Raw genomic sequence first — 17530 nt, 5'->3', positions numbered from 1 at the left:
TCGGTTCTGGCCATCTGATTGACGAGACCTTCTCTGCTAATCGCAGCAGAGCCTCTGGGGTCAGAGCCAGAGTCAGAAGACAGGTGGATTTATCACCATGATGCCATCTGGTAAACTCCCGAGGCCCCTCACCTGGAGAAGCAGCCTGGCCGGCGGGAGCGTGATTCTGGGCTGTTCTCCTGGGCGGGGACAGCCCCCCGTGCCATCACATTAGGCTTCACACCCTGCCCAAGCAGCCGGACCCAGGCAGCCTCGCTCCTCAGGGACAGATCCGCTTTTGACGTCTCGCAGTTGTCACTCACGCCAGATCTTTTCTGAACACGACGGCCCGCCGGTGTCCACGGTGTGACCAGGCACACGGAGGCCTGACAGATGTGAATGAGCCGGTCTGAAGGAGGGAAGGATTCCTTCCCAGGGCACCTGCCTACTTTTCCTGGGAGAGTGAGAGTGCCTCTGATCATTTGCTTCTCTGTTCTTCCACCCCAGCGAATGGACACAGTTGTTTCCTGCCATGATTTTCGCCATTCCCTATAATATCAGCCTGCGTGCTGTTTGCGTTTGGGATTTTTTTCTTTGCTGTTAAGTCAGAGAGGTGAGAGCTGTGTAGAGTCGAGCTTTTCACAGACCTCACTCAAAATTCTAGAATATGGTTCAAAACATTTCTTTCTTTCACAAATAAAGTAATAGGCGCATGTTTGATAGAAAGCCGCACCCACTCTCCTCGGCGGAGACCTGAGTGCTGCCGGCCCAAGCCCTGTTCCTCTCTCTTTTCCCCTTGCAGCTGGTCTCAATTGACCAGCAAGGTTACCCTTCTGGGAAAGTGAGGGGGTTTATTATGAAAAATGAAAGACGCAGAAATAAAGTAGCGTGACTCAGCAGACCACTGCAACAGGTCTAAACCTGATTCTCCTGACTCCAGATCCACAGAGTGTGATTGTTGTCTCTTTATTCAGATTAGATTCATCTCTGAGCCTGAGAAAAATGAAACTAACACTGGCTTAAACAAGATAGAAATTTACTTGCCAAATATATTTCTCTTTCACATGGGAGTCAGGAGATAGGACCTCTCCTCTAATTTGCTTTTATATTTCATCTGCAAGCTTACCGAAGGGTCCAAGATGGCTGCTGTAGCTCCAGCCATCATAAAGCATCCCTGCTAGCAGGTTTGAAAAAGGAGAGGAGGACAGCATGCTCTAGTCCTGTAAAGACAGGGCTTCACAAATTTCACTGCCCACTTCTGGCATATCCATCCCATGGCAGAGCCTGAAAGAGAAGCCAGGTTCCCAGACTCCCAGACCGGGCTTTTCCCAAAGGTCTGGAGACCACTGCTGGCACTTTTCATCCGAGTTTTTCTTGAAGGCACGTTCCTGTCAAGTTTCTGTCTCTCTGCCCACTCATGAGTCTTTGTCACAAGCAGAAGGTGGTTATTCTCATGGAAGCATAGATAAAGTCAGGTGGTCATTTCAGCTAGACCTCTAAGTACTTTTATTTGCTAATTTGTCCTATTATGATCATCAGAGGAAATAATATTGACCTAAAACCTGAGTTTACTTTCCACAGAAAAATGAAACTGGAACACTCTCTCACCACACACAAAGATAAACTTGAAATGGATGAAAGACCTAAATGTGAGACAGGAAACCATCAAATTCCTAGAGGAGAACACAGGAAGTAACCTCTTCGACATCAGCCACAGCAACATCTTACTAGACATGTCTCCACAGGCAAGGGAAACAAAAGCAAAAATAAACTATTGGGACTATATCAAAACAAAAAGCTTCTTCACAGCGAAGGAAACCATCAACAAAACTAAAAGGCAACCTATGGAATGGGAGAAGATATCCACAAATGACATAACTGATAAAGTATCCAAAATATATGAAGAACTTATAAAACTCAACTCCCAAAAGCCAAATAATACAGTTTAAAAATGGGCAAAAGATGTGAATAGACATTTCTTCAAAGAAGACATCCAGATGGCCAACAGAAATGTGAAAAGATGCTATCACTCATCATCAGGGAAATACAAATCAAAACTACAAGGAGATATCACCTCACACCTGTCAGAATGGTTAAAATCAACAACACAGGAAACAACAGGTGTTGGCAAAGATGTGCGCTGTTGGCGAGAATGCAAACCGATGCAGCCACTCTGGAAAATAGTGTGGAGGTTCCTCAAAAACGTTAAAAATAGAACTACCCTACGATCAAGGAATTGCAGTACTAGGTATTTACCCGAAGGATTCAAAAACACTGATTCGAAGGGACACATGCACCCCGATATTTACAGCAGCATTATCAACAATAGCCAAACTATGGAAGGAGCCCAAGTGCCCATCAACTGAAGAATGGATAAAGAAGATGTGGTCTATATATACAATGGAACATTATTCAGCCATAAAAAGAATGAAATCTTGCTATTTGAAATGACATGGGTGGAGCAAGAGAGTACAATGCTAAGTGAAATAAGTCAGAGAAAGACAAACACCATATGATTTCACTAATAGGTGGAATATAAGAAACAAAACAAATGAACGGGGAGCGGGAGAGAAGAGACAAACCAAGAAACAGACTCTTGACTACAGAGAACAAACTGGTGGTCACCAGAGGGGGAGGGTGGGGGATGGGTGAGATGGGTGATGGGGATCAAGGAGGGCGCTTGTCGTGATGAGCACGGGGTGATGTATGGAAGTGATGAATCACTAAATTCTACACCTGAAACTAGTATCACAGGATATTAACTAGCTAGAATTTAAATACAAATTTGGAGAAAAGAATAAAAATCAAGCATCGTCTTACTGTGTCAGTGGTTCAGGGGGTTGACACGTGGCCTGTTAGGAGGGGGAGGTCCTCCTTTCACAAGACTGCCAGCTTGTAAATGTGGGAGGAATGATGAAGGTAGGAAATCGTCATTCACAGCCCCCCCGAAACACCTGGTTCAGGTAAGGACCCTCAGTGGATGCTAAACTCATTCCAAGGAAGTTTCTGGGGTATTTTCCTGGTGCCCAAATATCACCTCAGAGAAAACATGCCTGGCTTGACGGGAAAACGCTTGTGTACCGTGGAGGAATCTGGGGGCCGCCGTTTCACCTACAAATCCACCTTAGAGTCCTGTCTCACCAGCAGACAACCAGACGCTGTAGACAAATGTGTTAAATCATTCCGTGAGGAAACAGTCCAAGTCCAGGGTGTGGAGGAGTTCACACCACAGCTGGCCTAATATAGGGAAATAACTCGGAGCTGTTCTCCATTAGCAGAAACTCAAGAGACATAATCAAGTATAATTATGATCCTTAATTTGATCTGAGCAGGGAGAAAAAAAAGCCATAGAAGATATTTCGAGAAGGAAGGAGGAAATCTGAATATGGCTTGGGAATTCAATGCTATTAGAAAGTTGCAGCCATGTTTGTTGGAGAGAATAAGGTTGTTGCGGATATAAGGAGGGTATACTTTTGGAGACGCACGTGTAGTATTCAGGGAGGAAAGAAAACGATACAACTTATGTGTAAATATTTTCAGCTGAAAAATTGAAAGAAGGCACCAACATGGCAAAAGTGTTAAGGTGAATTGGTACTTACATGGGCATTCACTGAAGTCCTTTCTCCTTTTTTGTAAGTTTAAAATTTTTCATAAAAAGGAAGCAGAAAATAAAACGACAAAGCCCCTAATTCCGAGGAACATACAATAAAGTGGGGTGGATATAGGAACTGTCGCGCACGCACTATGAATGGAGATGCTGTTAGGCAGAAAGCCCAACATACGCAGGGAGCAGCCTGGTGTGGACTCCAACCTGGGAGGTCCCATGCGCAGCCCCTCACAGCGCTCGTGTCGAGACGGGGAGGCTCTGGTGTTTCCTGGAAGATGCTCGCAGGCTTTGCAGCACCGCTGAAGTCAATATGTGTGTTTCAGGACAAAGGAGCCAAAGCGTCCCAAAAATTTTTAAAAATGAATGTTCTATACTACTCCTTTTTTCTGGCTTATATCACAAAGATTGTGAGCTGGGCTGTCTGGGGCTGAAATGGGTGGATAGATGGAAGAAGGCGGGTTATAAATTCTGTGGGCTTCAAATCATGATCACAAATGACACCACAACATCCACTTTTACAGCTTGGGTAATCACACAGACATACGCTGATCCCAGCCTGGAAACGACTTGGAAAAGTAGCTATAATTCAAAGATGATGTTTAGGGGATTTGAATTTCACTAGTTTTCATCATAAGATCTGAGATTGCCCAATTTTGTCTTTGATTAATGGACTGCCCAGATAGCTTTTAAAAATCTTTTAAATTTCCATTCTTCGTATGGGGAACAATTTTTATGTGCTTCAAGAGAGTCATGTTTAGACTTTTAAACAGCTTATTATACTGAAACCCCACTCAAAAACAAAGCACTTTTTTCCATATTTAACATTGACAACCTTATGCTTATGTGGCTAAGGAGAGAAATAATTTATTTGCAGACTTAGGCTTTTTTTTAAGTATTTATGTTTAGTGTTTTAAAGATTTTATTTATTTGTCAGAGAGAAAGAGCAAGAGAGAGCACAAACAGGAGGGAACAACAGAGGCAGAGGGAGAAGCAGGCTCCCCCGCTGAGCAAGGAGACTGATGCAGGACTGGGGATCATGACCTGAGCCATAGGCTTTTTTTTTTTTTTTCAATTTTTTTCACCTGAATCTATCATAAAAGAAAATATACAGGTAAGAGGCTTTACAAGACAAAAAGATTTAGGTTGGTATAGAACAAGGAAATATCAGCTAGGAAGTCCTGTGCTAATGACATGTTTTTAAGGATATTTATTATTTGTTTTATAAAAATACAAGACTCCTTGAAGGGCTTTAAAGTGATTATAGTATAATGGTTCCTTTATTTAGTAAACTTCTCTTAGAGCAAATCAACCACAAGTATTATCAAAAGTGTCAAAAAAATCTTAAAAGACTCTGAAATGGGCAAAAAGACCACTGAGTATCCTTGTGGTAGAATATTACACGGTGTAGGGCCCCCCCCCCCCGGGCTGTTTGCCTCTTTAGATGTCTACTCCTATCACTGTCTTTGAGTTATTTTAGGACTGTAAGTTGGAGAGAACGGATAGCCACGCAAAGGATTCTTGCCAGGCAGGTGCAAGTAATTCCTGCCTACTGGAGCTGCCGTTGGCTCCCTCTGCCCCACCGCCCTCCACGGAAAAAGCCAAATTTGCGCCAAATTCACCCCAGCATTTCTGACTGCCTACGTGTGTGTTTGTCTTTAATTTTCCTCTTTATATTTTCCTACTCCTCTCCTTAATTCCTGAGAAAAATAAAATTGTTGACCCATGTCTATTTTACATTAGTTTAAAATCATGAGCTTCTTGATTTCTACCTTTAAAAAATTCTTCTTCAATTAAAGTTCAGTATGTGCAAGATACGGACAAAATTCCACAGATGGGCTATGAAAAAAATCACTAAACTGTCAAAAGTGATGTTGGATGGTGCACTGGGTGTTATACGCAACTAATGAATCACGGAACTTTACATCAAAAACTAGGGATGTACTGTATGGTGACTAACGTAACATAATAAAAAATTATTATATATTAAAAGAAGTGATGTTGGCTACCAGTTTGTCTAGAAATGAAGCAACGTGAGGTTAAATATGCTGTTTTTTAGGCTACCAAATTTTATCAAAATCAGTTCTTCTTTGAAAGTCCTGAACGGTTAGCGGATTCTGAAATTCATTGGTCAGTGACTGATGTTACTTATGTCTCCAATACAGAGATTTTAGCAAATCAGTAACTCTCAAAAAAGCTATATCACGTGGTCTGCGGGCTATGATTTTAATCAAAGTGCTAAGAGCTGAGTCAGTGCTGAGCTCTGGACACACTTCATCAACAGGGGTCTACGACTTTGCTGTTTCCCAGTACAAATAGAGAAGACAGACTTTTTTGAATAACCTGTTCGTCAGCGGGCATTATGCGAGGGCAGCAGACTCCTGTGGAAAGTAAACTCAGGTTTTACGTCAATATTATTTCCTCTGATGATCACAATAGGACAAATTAGCAAATAAAAGTACTTCTGTCCAGTTTTCCCAGCACCATTTACGGAAGAGACTGTCTTTTTTCCATTGGATATTCTTTCCTGCTTTGTCCAAGATTAGTTGTCCACAGAGTTGAGGGTCCATTTCTGGGCTTTCTCTTCTGTTCCACTGATCTACGGGTCTGTTTTCGTGCCAGTACCGTATTGTCTTGATCACTACAGCTCTGTAATGTAACTTAAAGTCCGAAATTATGATGCTTCCAGCTTTGCTTTTCTTTCTCAAGGTTGCTTTGGGCTATTCAGGGTCTTTTGTGGTTCCACACAAATTTTAGGATTGTTTGTTCTAGCTCTGTGAAAAATGCTGGTGGTGTTTTGTAGGGATTGCGTTAGATGTGTAGATTGCTTTGGGTAGTATAGACTTTTTTTTTTAAGATTTTATTTATTTATTCGACAGAGATAGACACAGCCAGCGAGAGAGGGAACACAAGCAGGGGGAGTGGGAGAGGAAGAAGCAGGCTTCCAGCGGAGGAGCCTGATGTGGGGCTCGATCCCAGAACGCCGGGATCACGCCCTGAGCCGAAGGCAGATGCTTAACCGCTGTGCCACCCAGGCGCCCCTAGTATAGACATTTTTAATACCAGTTTCAGAGTAAGGGCTCAATATCAATGAGTTGCTTTATTTATTTATTTTTTTTTTTTTACTTTTGGGAGTTCCATTATGGATTAGTGAACTGTTTTATAGATTCAGTGTGTTTTAATCAACTATGGTATTGTTTTTCTGATGTTCAAATTTTACCAGCTTTGGACCTGAGAGCTGTCCCGCTGGTTCTTGTCTTGTCCATAGTGCCACAAGGGTGTTGTATAAGTAATGACCGTACACCCTCAGTGACACACAGAATAAGCACTTACCTTTCACACAGCTGGTTGTCAGCTGGTGGGTGGTTAACCAACTCTGCTTACCTGCTGCTGGTTTGCTCCTGGGGCTGGACGACCAGCTGGCCCCTGGCTGATCTGGAATGGCCTCTTCTCGGTGACTGGGTAACTCAGCTGTGCTCCACATCTGTTTCTCTTCCTGGGGCCAAAAGACTGGGCCAGATATGCGGGCCCCACAGCCAAGGCAGACACGTCAGACTGTGCAAGGGCGCCTCAGGTGTCTGCTGGTTCCTATTTCAGTGACCCATTCAAGGCATGCATCTGAGCCCACAGTCACGAGAGGAGCCTGGCAAAGCTAGACACGAAGGCCATGGGCGGGATGGGGTGAAGAATTAGGGCCATTTTTGCAGCCTGCAGTGGTCATAGGGTCTGTGTCCCCATCAGTCCCTGAAAACTGCCTTGCTTCTTGGCCAGTGAGATCTTTCACATTGTACTTTGTGTACCTTGGATCTAGAAATGCCCATTTCTTTAATGTTCCTGTTCTTTTTCCTGAGAATGGTGTCTGGACACTCACATTGAGTATCTGAGATAATCATGCACTTAGACACCTTCTGGGGACAAAAGTAGCAAACAAATACTGTAAAAAATATAAGCAAATCTGTGTCTGCATTGATATTTCTGACACAGATTTAACTGTACGGCGTTTTAGCTTTTAACTGAACATAATGATTTGAAATGTAGATCTCTTTTCTCCTATATATAAACATCTCACTTTCTCATAACATTAATAGAATTGCTTATGTGCTTGGGATCACGTCTTATAGCACAATGCTGTGGTTAATGTCGAACTTGACTGTAGCCAACGCACACTAATTACCATCTGATTGGCAATTGTAATTGTACGTGTCCTTAAGTCAGGAAGCATGGCCAACTCATGGTGCATACTGATTTTGTTTAGTGCGAAATGGTATTTCTGGACGATAGGGTGGATGCCAGGGATTACAGATCAGTTTTTATATTTTATTTTATTTTATTTTTTTAATGTTTTTTTATTATATTATGTTAGTCACCATACAGTACATCCCCAGTTTCCGATGTCAAGTTCGATGATTCATTAGTTGCGTATAACACCCAGTGCACCATGCAATACGTGCCCTCCTTACTACCCATCACCCATCTATCCCATTCCCCCACCCCCCTCCCCTCTGAAGCCCTCAGTTTGTTTCTCAGAGTCCGTAGTCTCTCATGCTTCATTCCCCCTTCTGATTACCCCCCTTTCTTTATCCCTTTCTTCCCCTACCAATCTTCCTAGTTTTTATGTTCCATAGATGAGAGAAATCATATGATAGTTGTCTTTCTCTGCTTGACTTATTTCACTTAGCATTATCTCCTCCAGTGCCGTCCATGTTGCAGCAAATGTTGAGAATTCGTTCTTTCTGATAGCTGAGGAATATTCCATTGTATATATGGGCCACAACTTCTTAATCCAGTCATCTGTTGAAGGGCATCTCGGTTCCTTCCACGATTTAGCTATTGTGGACAATGCTGCTATGAACATTGGGGTGCTTATGGCCCTTCTCTTCACTACGTCTGTATCTTTGGGGTAAATACCCAGTAGTGCAATGGCTGGGTCATAGGGTAGCTCAATTTTTAACTTTTTGAGGGACCTCCACACTGTTTTCCAGAGTGGCTGTACCAACTTGCATTCCCACTAACAATGTAGGGGGGATCCCCTTTCTCTACATCCTCTCCAGCAATTGTTTCTTGCCTTGTCTATTTTTGCCATTCTAACTGGCGTAAGGTGGTATCTCAGTGTAGTTTTGATTTGAATTTCCCTGATGGCTAATGATTTTGAACATTTTTTCATGTGTCTATTAGCCATTTGTATGTCTTCATTGGAGAAATGTCTGTTCATATCTTCTGCCCATTTTATGATTTGTTTATTTGTTTCTCGTGTATTGAGTTTGAGAAGTTCTTTGTAGATCTTGGATACCAGTCCTTTATCTGTAGTGTCATTTGCAGATATCTTCTCCCATTCTGTGGGCTGCCTCTTAGTTTTTATATTTTATGACCACCATATGGATGATGAATTTCTTAGGAAACACATTGTATGCCATGTGTTATAGGAATCCATGAGTACAAGTCATTTGTATCTGAGAAGAAAGTGAAATCAGCAGTAAATCGGATAGAACAGTGTTTCTATTAGCAGTTACTAAAACTTAAAAGAAGATAAAGCAAAGTCAGATTTACTCTGCAGTATGTGTCTGAAATTAAAGTCTATTCCTCTGAAGCTATTCTTTGTGATACTTACAGAATCACAGATACCGTTCAAGACCAACATGCAAGTCATACTTGGCAATGAGAACTACATATCTCGATTGCTAAGGAATCTATAATACCAGAAAGCCATACATTTTTTTTAAGATTTTATTTATTTATTTGACAGAGATAGAGATAGCCAGCGAGAGAGGGAACACAAGCAGGGGGAGTGGGAGAGGAAGAAGCAGGCTCATAGTGGAGGAGCCTGACGTGGGGCTCGATCCCGTAACGCCGGGATCACGCCCTGAGCCGAAGGCAGACGCTCAACCGCTGTGCCACCCAGGCGCCCCAGAAAGCCATACATTTTAAATTGTTTTCATCATGGGAAAGACCTTTGAAGGTTTCTAAAAAATATATTACTGTCAGGCAAAAATAAGCATCACGTGAAGTCAGCTGATATATGATACTCAGAGGAAATGACTGGAATGTTATCTTATTTTTGGAAGAGCAAGAAAAATCATGTGTGACATTGCTACATATTTTTCTATCACAATTTGGGAAAAAAAGACAATGAAAAGCAATCATCTTCCTTGTGCTAGCAACCAAGGCCGATTCTTTCCTTCTTTAATTATTTAGCTTTGAAGAACAACTGAAGTACACAGAACAGTTAAATTCATGATATATTTTAAATGCAGCCTGCTGAATGCTCGACATATGAAAAGTACGTAGCAACAGGTGATGCGATGCAAGACTTTCTTGGGGAGATCTTTTCCTAAAGACCTCACGCTCTGTGTTTCTTAGAATCCCCGTCGAGCCTGGCCTTTCAGTTTCGCCTGCCTGTCCTCAGAGCATCCAGACGCACTTTGCACTCCCCTCTGGGGCATCTCACTGCACTACAACGAGGGAATAAAATAGCCATCCCAGAATCTCGGGAGGCACAGAAGGCATAATTTGTGAAACCACCATCCCATGCCTCCTTCCTGTGACCTCGTGGGCCCGGAGCAGCCTCTCTCGCACAGCGGGTCTGGTGACTGTGTCACATGCACATTGCATATTTGGTGAATCGGACACGGATGGTGTTAATTTGGTGAATGCATCATGCATTTTGAGCACCTGGTTTCCTGGCAGTCATTATACTAGGTTTTAGAGGTAGAGAATCAAGAAGGTGTGGCCTCTTCCCTTGCATCAGGCGCTCTCGTGGGGAGGCAGAACAGCCAACAAAGAAGAGCAGGCTGCCTGAGCATAAAGCAGGAGGAGTGGGGAGCGGAGCGGAGACGGGCGAATCCTGCCTGGCAGAGTCATGAAAATCTTCGCAAAGAAGAGGCCTTTGTGCTACGTCCAGACAGAGCTCCCCTGGCAGGAGTGGGAGAAGGCGCTGCAGGCCGCGCAGTGGCCTGAGGGGTCAGGGAGGCATGGAAGGCAGGACACGGTTGAAGCTGTGTAATGGGGGGTGGCAGCAAATTAAAATGGGAAGAGGACGGGGACGCCTGCGTGGCTCAGTCGTTAAGCATCTGCCTTCGGCTCAGAGCATGATCCCAGAGTCCTGGGATGGAGTCCCACATCGGGCTCCTCCTCTGGGAGCCTGCTTCTTCCTCTCCCACTCCCCCTGCTTAGGTGTTCCCTCTCTTTGCTGGCTGTCTCTCTCTCTCTGTCAAATAAATAAATAAAATCTTAAAAAATAAATAATAAATAAATAAATAAATAAATAAGATAAAATGGGAAGAGGAACCCAGGCCAGAATGTGAAGGACTTGAATGTCAGGCTAAGGACTTTGGCCAAAGCAGTCTCTGCCAAAGGACTCAGGGAAAAAAAAGTTTTAAAAGACAGCGTGTCCTTGTGAGCTCAGAGCAAGGAGCCAAGGGAGCACGGCCCATGGGGAGGCCGCTGGAGGCGTCCACGGTGAAGGTGCTGGCAGTCAGACCCGGGGCCGGAGCACTGCAAGCCAAGAGGACGAGGTGATTCGAGAAGCCTTCAAAGGCGGTATGCCCAGGTGCGGAATGGAGTATTGATGATGAGAGATGAAAAGGAGGCAGAGATGACTCCCAATCTTCTACTGAGACAAGAGTAGCCGCTGACCCTGCTGAGAGCCGGCCCCGGGCCAGGCACCGTGTCAGGCTCATCTCAGGTGTTACGTCCATTACGGCACTGAATGTTCACACGTGCAATTTAAGGCATATACCATTACTTTGCCTATTTGGCAAAAGAGAAATGATTTTTAAAAGCATTATTAGGGATAGAAAATGCAGTTAAAAATAAATCTTGCAAATCACTAAGAAGATAAAATTCTAAACTTTCACTCATCTATTAAGTTACAAAATGTAACTTTGTTTTATAACAAAATCTGGAGGATAACAGGAGTGAATCCATCAATCCATCATCATACTAGAAAATTTCAGTATGGTGTTTTTTTTTTCCTTAAGAAAAGGTGAAGCGCACAAAAAATAAGCTAGAAATGAGGCAATTTAATGATACAACCAGATAGTTCATTTAAAGACCATATGTAGAACCCTGCATCTTACAATTAGAGAACATCCATTACAAAAATGAATCCATCAGGCTATAAGTCAGACTCAACAAATTTCAAAGAATTAATAATATGAATTTTTCTAACACATGTAGCAAATTACAAGTCAATAACAAAAAGATAAGAGTTTTTCGCATACATTTGCAAATTAGAAATTCTAAGTAACTCCTAGGTTGAAGAAGAAACCATGACAGAAACTAAAAATGCATAGACCAAAGCAGTAATGAGCATACTGCCCGTTAAAACTTGTGGACTCAAATAAAGACATAATTAAGGAAATGGATAGCACCAGTTGTGATTCTGTTAGAAGAAGAGAAATGCTGAAATTAAGCTAAGTGTCAAACTTAAAAGTTAAGAAGAGGGGATAATGAGACAGGACAGAACAGGGATTAATAAGATAGAAAGCAAGGGCACGGTGGTGGCTCTGACCTGGGAGCCACATATGCAGGGAAGAGAATCAAAGCAGTTCAGTTGCAGGTAAATATCTACATCGAGAGTAAAGCTGCTGGCCCAAGTTGGCGGTCCGTGCCTAGCAAAGAAAATTACCTAGTGTGGAGCACAGGAAACCACACTCATTAGACAATATTAACAAACCCCAGAGTGTCCAGAAATTGATATCCATAATGTCTAGGATATAGTGCAAAATTACCCTACTTAAAAAGAACCAAAAAAAAAAAAAAAAGGAACATACTTTCAGCATAAAAGAAAATTAATTGAGTCTGACCCCAAAAGAAAACAGATTTTAGAACTGACAGACAAAGATCTTAAAATATATAATTATGCTTAATGAATTAACTTGAGCATGTTTTCAATGAATGAAAATCTCAGCAGGGAAATGAGAAATCTCCGCAGAAAAATAGAAGCAGTAAAAAGAACAAAATGGAAAATCCTAAACATAAGAACACAGATATGGAAATCTAAAAATGCACGGGATGGTGTTGATAGTCAGATAATCATGACAAAAGAAAGACAAAGAGGCTTTCATGAGAGATCATTAGAAATTATTCAAGGTGAACAGAGGAAAAATAAATTTAATGAACAGAGCATCAGAGACTCTTAGATAATATTAAGTTTGGGGCGTCTGGGTGGCTCAGTCATTAAGTGTCTGCCTTCGGCTCAGGGCGTGATCCCAGCGTTGTGGGATCGAGCCCCACATCAGGCTCCACTGCTGGGAGCCTGCTTCTTCCTCTCCCACTCCCCCTGCTTGTGTTCCCTCTCTCACTGGCTGTCTCTCTCTGTCAAATAAATAAATAAAATCTTTTAAAAAAAGATAATATTAAGTTTGCCAATATATGTACAATTGGAGTACTGGGAGAGGAGATGGATAAATAGAAAAAATATCTGGCAGATTAATGGCTAAAGATTTGACGAAGACATAGATTTGCAGATACAAGATACTCCTCACCCGGAGTAAACACAGAGAAACCCAGTGAAAAGTGCGTTGTAGTTGGGCTGTTGGAAACCAAAGACCACAAGTCAGTCTCGAAAACAGCAAAAGAAAAAATGCATTAGAAATGGCATATGCAGGGAAATAACAATTCAATTAATAGCTGACTTCTCGTTAGAAACCATGGTGACCAGAAAAAGTGGAACAAAATTTCAAGAGAAAAAAAAAATAAAAGCTATCAATTTAGAAATCTATATTAAGAGAAAATATTCTTCAGGGCACCTGGGTGGCTCAGTCAGTTAAGTGTCCGACTCTTAATCTCAGCTCAGGTCTTATCTCAGGGTCGTGAGTTCAAGCCCAGGGTGGAGCCTACTTAAATGACTAACTGAACATAATAAAATAATAATAAAAATAATAATTTAAAAATAATTTCTAAAATTAAAAAAATTTATTTTTAAAAAGAGAAAATATCCTTCAAAAATGAAGGTTAAACCAAAGATGTTTTCAGATAAAACCAAGTTCAAGGACTCAGTTGCCAGAAACCAAACGCCTAAAGCAAGATCTCGGAAAATGACACCTGGTAGAAACTCAGATCCTTGATGAAGTATAAAAAGCATCAGAAATGTCAAATAATGGGCAAATGCGAAAGACGTTTTTTCCTTTTTGACTTCTTCTTCTTAATCTCTTTATCAATGATATACTGTTACAAATCATAATTGTGACACCTTGTGGAAGATGTAAAGTTTCTAGATGTAATCCACATAACAATGATAACAGCACGGGACTGGGCGTGGACTGAAAACCTGACAGATTCCTGGATTTCATGAGAAGTGGGACATTATTAACTCATTGCAGACTGAAAAGTGGAGTATATATTCTAATCCCTAGGACTAGCACTAGAGGAAATGCAAAGAAATACAGCTAAAATAGGGAAAGTAAAGTTCTGAAAAGTATCCGACAATAAAATAGAAGACAGAAAAAAAAGAGGGGAGTAAGAAATGGAGGAGACAAGTGGAAACAAACTACACACACACACACACACACACACACACGAACCGACCATATCAGCAATTTCTTTAAACGTGCCTATGAGACATTTACGAGGATAGACCATATTAGGGACCATAAAAATGTCTTAGTGAGTTTTAAAAGACTGAAATCGTGTACGGAGTACTCTTTGATCCAGCGAATTTAAATTAAAAATCTATAAAAATGAGAGGGCGAGAATAACTTTATATACTTGCAAATTAAACGTGTTTCTAAATAATCATTGGACCAAGCAGACATTGCGGGGAAAATTAGAAATAATTTGAATGGGATAATAACATAACTCAGCATATCAAAGTTTGTGAGATGTAGCTAACACCATCCACAGAGGGAAATTTTTAGTAGTAATTTTTGATAGTTTTATTAGAAAGGATGGAAAATCAGACCAAAGATCTATGCTTCCATCTTAAACTGGAGAAAGAAGAGAGAATTAAAACCAAAAGCAAGTAGCAGAACAGAATAAAAAAGAAAAGAATGTAATTCTATGAAATAGAATAAAGAGCAGTCTGCAGGGTGTTGTCCGCTCCGCCACTGATTATTGTGTGAGATGCCGGACCATCACACTGGCTCCGTATCACCACCTTCACTCAGAAAGACAGTGTTTCTTGTCCCCACTGTGCGCCCGCCTCCCCACCAGCACTCCTGTCCTTCAGAAAATGTACTCTCCGGTTGCAGTCGGTACACACGCCTCCGTGCCTGCAGATGTGCCCCGACGCCCATGGTGATCAGCCTAGGTGCTGTATTGACTTCCTAAGGGCTATTCGAAATCTCGGTTGGTCATACAAAGGACCACCGTCACCATCGCTGAGGATGGGGCATATAGACACAAGGATGTGCGTGACCAAGACACTGCCAAGTCCTGCAGGGGTCGCAGGGGAAGCTGTGGGGTAAGGGGAAACAGTCTTGCAGGGTATGGACGTAGGGGGAGCAGGTGTCCACGTACAAATCTCACGCAAGCTCCAGAGACAGGCGATCATTCTCCTTCGTGCCAAGTATTGCCTCTGATTTTTGGTAGTGAGTTTCTTACTCTGCCCTGTGTGTCCACGTTGTGTGTTCTACTCAAGAAAGCTCGAGAATGTCCTCAGGACTTTCTGGGCCTGCGCCCTCGTGCCTTATGTGTCAGTGTGTGGAGTAGGAGAAAGACTCAGGGAGAAGCTTCATGGGAGGTTATGTGGCAAGGAGCTGAATATCCTTTTCCAGATTAAAAGGACCCTTTGATGAAACACAGGATCTACTTTTGTCAGAACCAGTTGACTCCTTTGCTGAAAGTGTCCGTCAGAAGCCTACTGAGTCCCTTAATGTCTCGTGTTTCCTCTTTATCTCCTCTCTTGTAGATAAAGAATTCATCTACAGAGAGCACAAAGGAAGTGTGATCCTACGGAACGTGGAAACAAATATTTCTACAGTGTTAATAGAAGGCAAAAAAATTGTAAGTACTCTCTCTAATGACCAGGATAATTTCAGTTTTCCCTCCTGCAAGTCAATAAAGCAGAAAATGACTTTGGGTTTCAACTTTCAGTAGCGCCGAGCAGAAGCAATAAACTTGTAATACTACAGCCTGAACAACTAAAGATAATGTGAAATTGAAACCACGCTAATTTAATAAGATGAGAGCAGTTTCTTCCAGCGCGAGGGATGTTTCTCCGCAGGTGTTGGAGACAAGTGTTGCGTACCATATAGAATTGGAAGATAACGTCCTAAGGCTTTAGACATTTACAGAACAATTGCTTTAACGCACAGAGAATACTTCAGGAGGCCTTGCTCAATCTCGTTTTTTTTTAAACTCCTCTCCACACGCACAGGGAATATTAATTTAGGCACTGACTGTGTTTGCTCTGATGACATTAAGGGATATTTATGCTTTAAAACAGGTATTGAGTCGATATGAATGCCACTGCTTTGGAATCTGGGAAAACCTGGTTTTCCAAAGATTTAAGTAACGTTAAGATTCGGAATTCATGTACAGCTGAAGGTATTTATTAAAGACATTCACCGAAGTTCTGCACCAAAAATCAATTTGGAGAGAATTCTCTTTTTTTCTTTTACAGTACGTTTATGCTCATCATTATTAAAGGAGACCGTCAGCTTTAGGGAGTGTGTTGCTTTCTTGTCCGATACACGAGGATTCAGAATCAAAACAGTCATTACACACCTCTGATGTGAGTCAGAGACACAGGTGTCCTGAAATCCTCGAATGCAGGCATTAGAGGAAAACTGCAGAAAAGATTAGTCAGCTCCCTGGTTCTACAGATAAGGATCCAGAGCCCAAAGCTGGGGAGTGAGCTTTTCAGGGTCCCACAGCCGGGTGGTGAGCCCGTCCCCCAGCCCGTGGAAGTGCGGTTCTACCTCTTCCCCCCTCTTCGAGAACATTCAGCTCCCTAAATATTTTTATTTCATTTATTTTTGGTGTAAACATACTTTATTCTTTAAAAAAAAAACACTGAGGTTTAGTATTAAATGGATCCTCCCTTTACCTAGACTGTCTGCTGGTATAAGGGAGGCCTAGCAAGGTCACATCATGCTGTAGTTCCCAGATGATAGCTTTATTGAATTAAATCGTGTTCTGCAAAGTGAGACCCAAAAAGAAGGAATGCGCATGCATTTTTGCATTGAAAAATCTTCTTTGGTAGAATTACTCCCCTAAGAAGATCTCACTCAACCCACTTAAAAATACTGAAATTGCACAAATGGTTTTGTAATATTAATCGAGTGGAGAAAATGATCAGATGGTTGCTGAGGGTAAGTGCGTTTTAATGTCAGCATGTTATCCCTGCGTCTGTGAGGACGTCAGGCTAGTGCAAGCCAGGCGCCCTGCACACGGCTGCACTTAGTAACAAAATACAGGAACAGGAACGGTCTTCTCTTTCTCAGATCAATAGCTTGTGACAGATCATGTATTTTAAGTGAGGTTGTTTAAGCCAAATAATAAGCTGACTTCAGAAACCAGCTTAGGTAAGAGAAAGGGAAGAGCTCCCCTGAGAATTGGAGGGCTGATTCCATACGGTGCAGTCTTTTCCTCCTCAAGACGCCGTACTTCACTCCCGTCACCAGCACCAACGGATCATCAGATGCGCACAGCCCGACGGGTGCTGGATCGTGCCTACTTTACTCGTGTCTCGAAGCTCCATTTAAATGCTCCTGTAAGCAAACGTCAAAGGAAGGAGAAAGAGGAAGTCGGTTCGGGGCCCGCACCATCATCCAGGATGCAGAAGGCCGTGCTAGGGTTCCGCTGAGCCAGTCGTTACAATTCTCGTGCCTCAGGTGGGCCATCCTTTCTTGCGGCAGCCTAGAACGTGGGTCTTCCGTGAGATGCCCCGTGGACCGGCTTTCTCCTGTGGGTTTTCTTGAGCAAGTACTGAGCAAGCGAAGCATGGTGTTGTGAGGGGGAGTTTGCAGGATCGTCTGCACCTGGAGTGGGGGGGTCTTTGAGTGA

The 17530-nt window shown here is 42.4% G+C and overlaps 1 protein-coding gene across 4 annotated transcripts in view; it reads left to right on the top strand.

Annotated features, from left to right (window-relative positions):
- Positions 1-17530, top strand: part of DPP6 (dipeptidyl peptidase like 6) — an 889057-nt gene that overhangs the window by 601061 nt on the left and 270466 nt on the right. For all 4 annotated transcript variants that reach the window (XM_045792245.2, XM_087860659.1, XM_045792244.2 and 1 more), the window contains exon 4: positions 15432-15526. In XM_045792245.2, coding sequence (XP_045648201.1) covers positions 15432-15526 — 95 coding nt within the window. The remainder of the gene's footprint in view (positions 1-15431; positions 15527-17530) is intronic.

This window comes from Ursus americanus, chromosome 3, assembly GCF_024610735.1.
Source record: "Ursus americanus isolate L20-20 chromosome 3, mUrsAme1.1.p, whole genome shotgun sequence".
Taxonomy (NCBI): domain Eukaryota; kingdom Metazoa; phylum Chordata; class Mammalia; order Carnivora; family Ursidae; genus Ursus; species Ursus americanus.
This window is presented reverse-complemented; position numbering and strand designations above follow the sequence as displayed.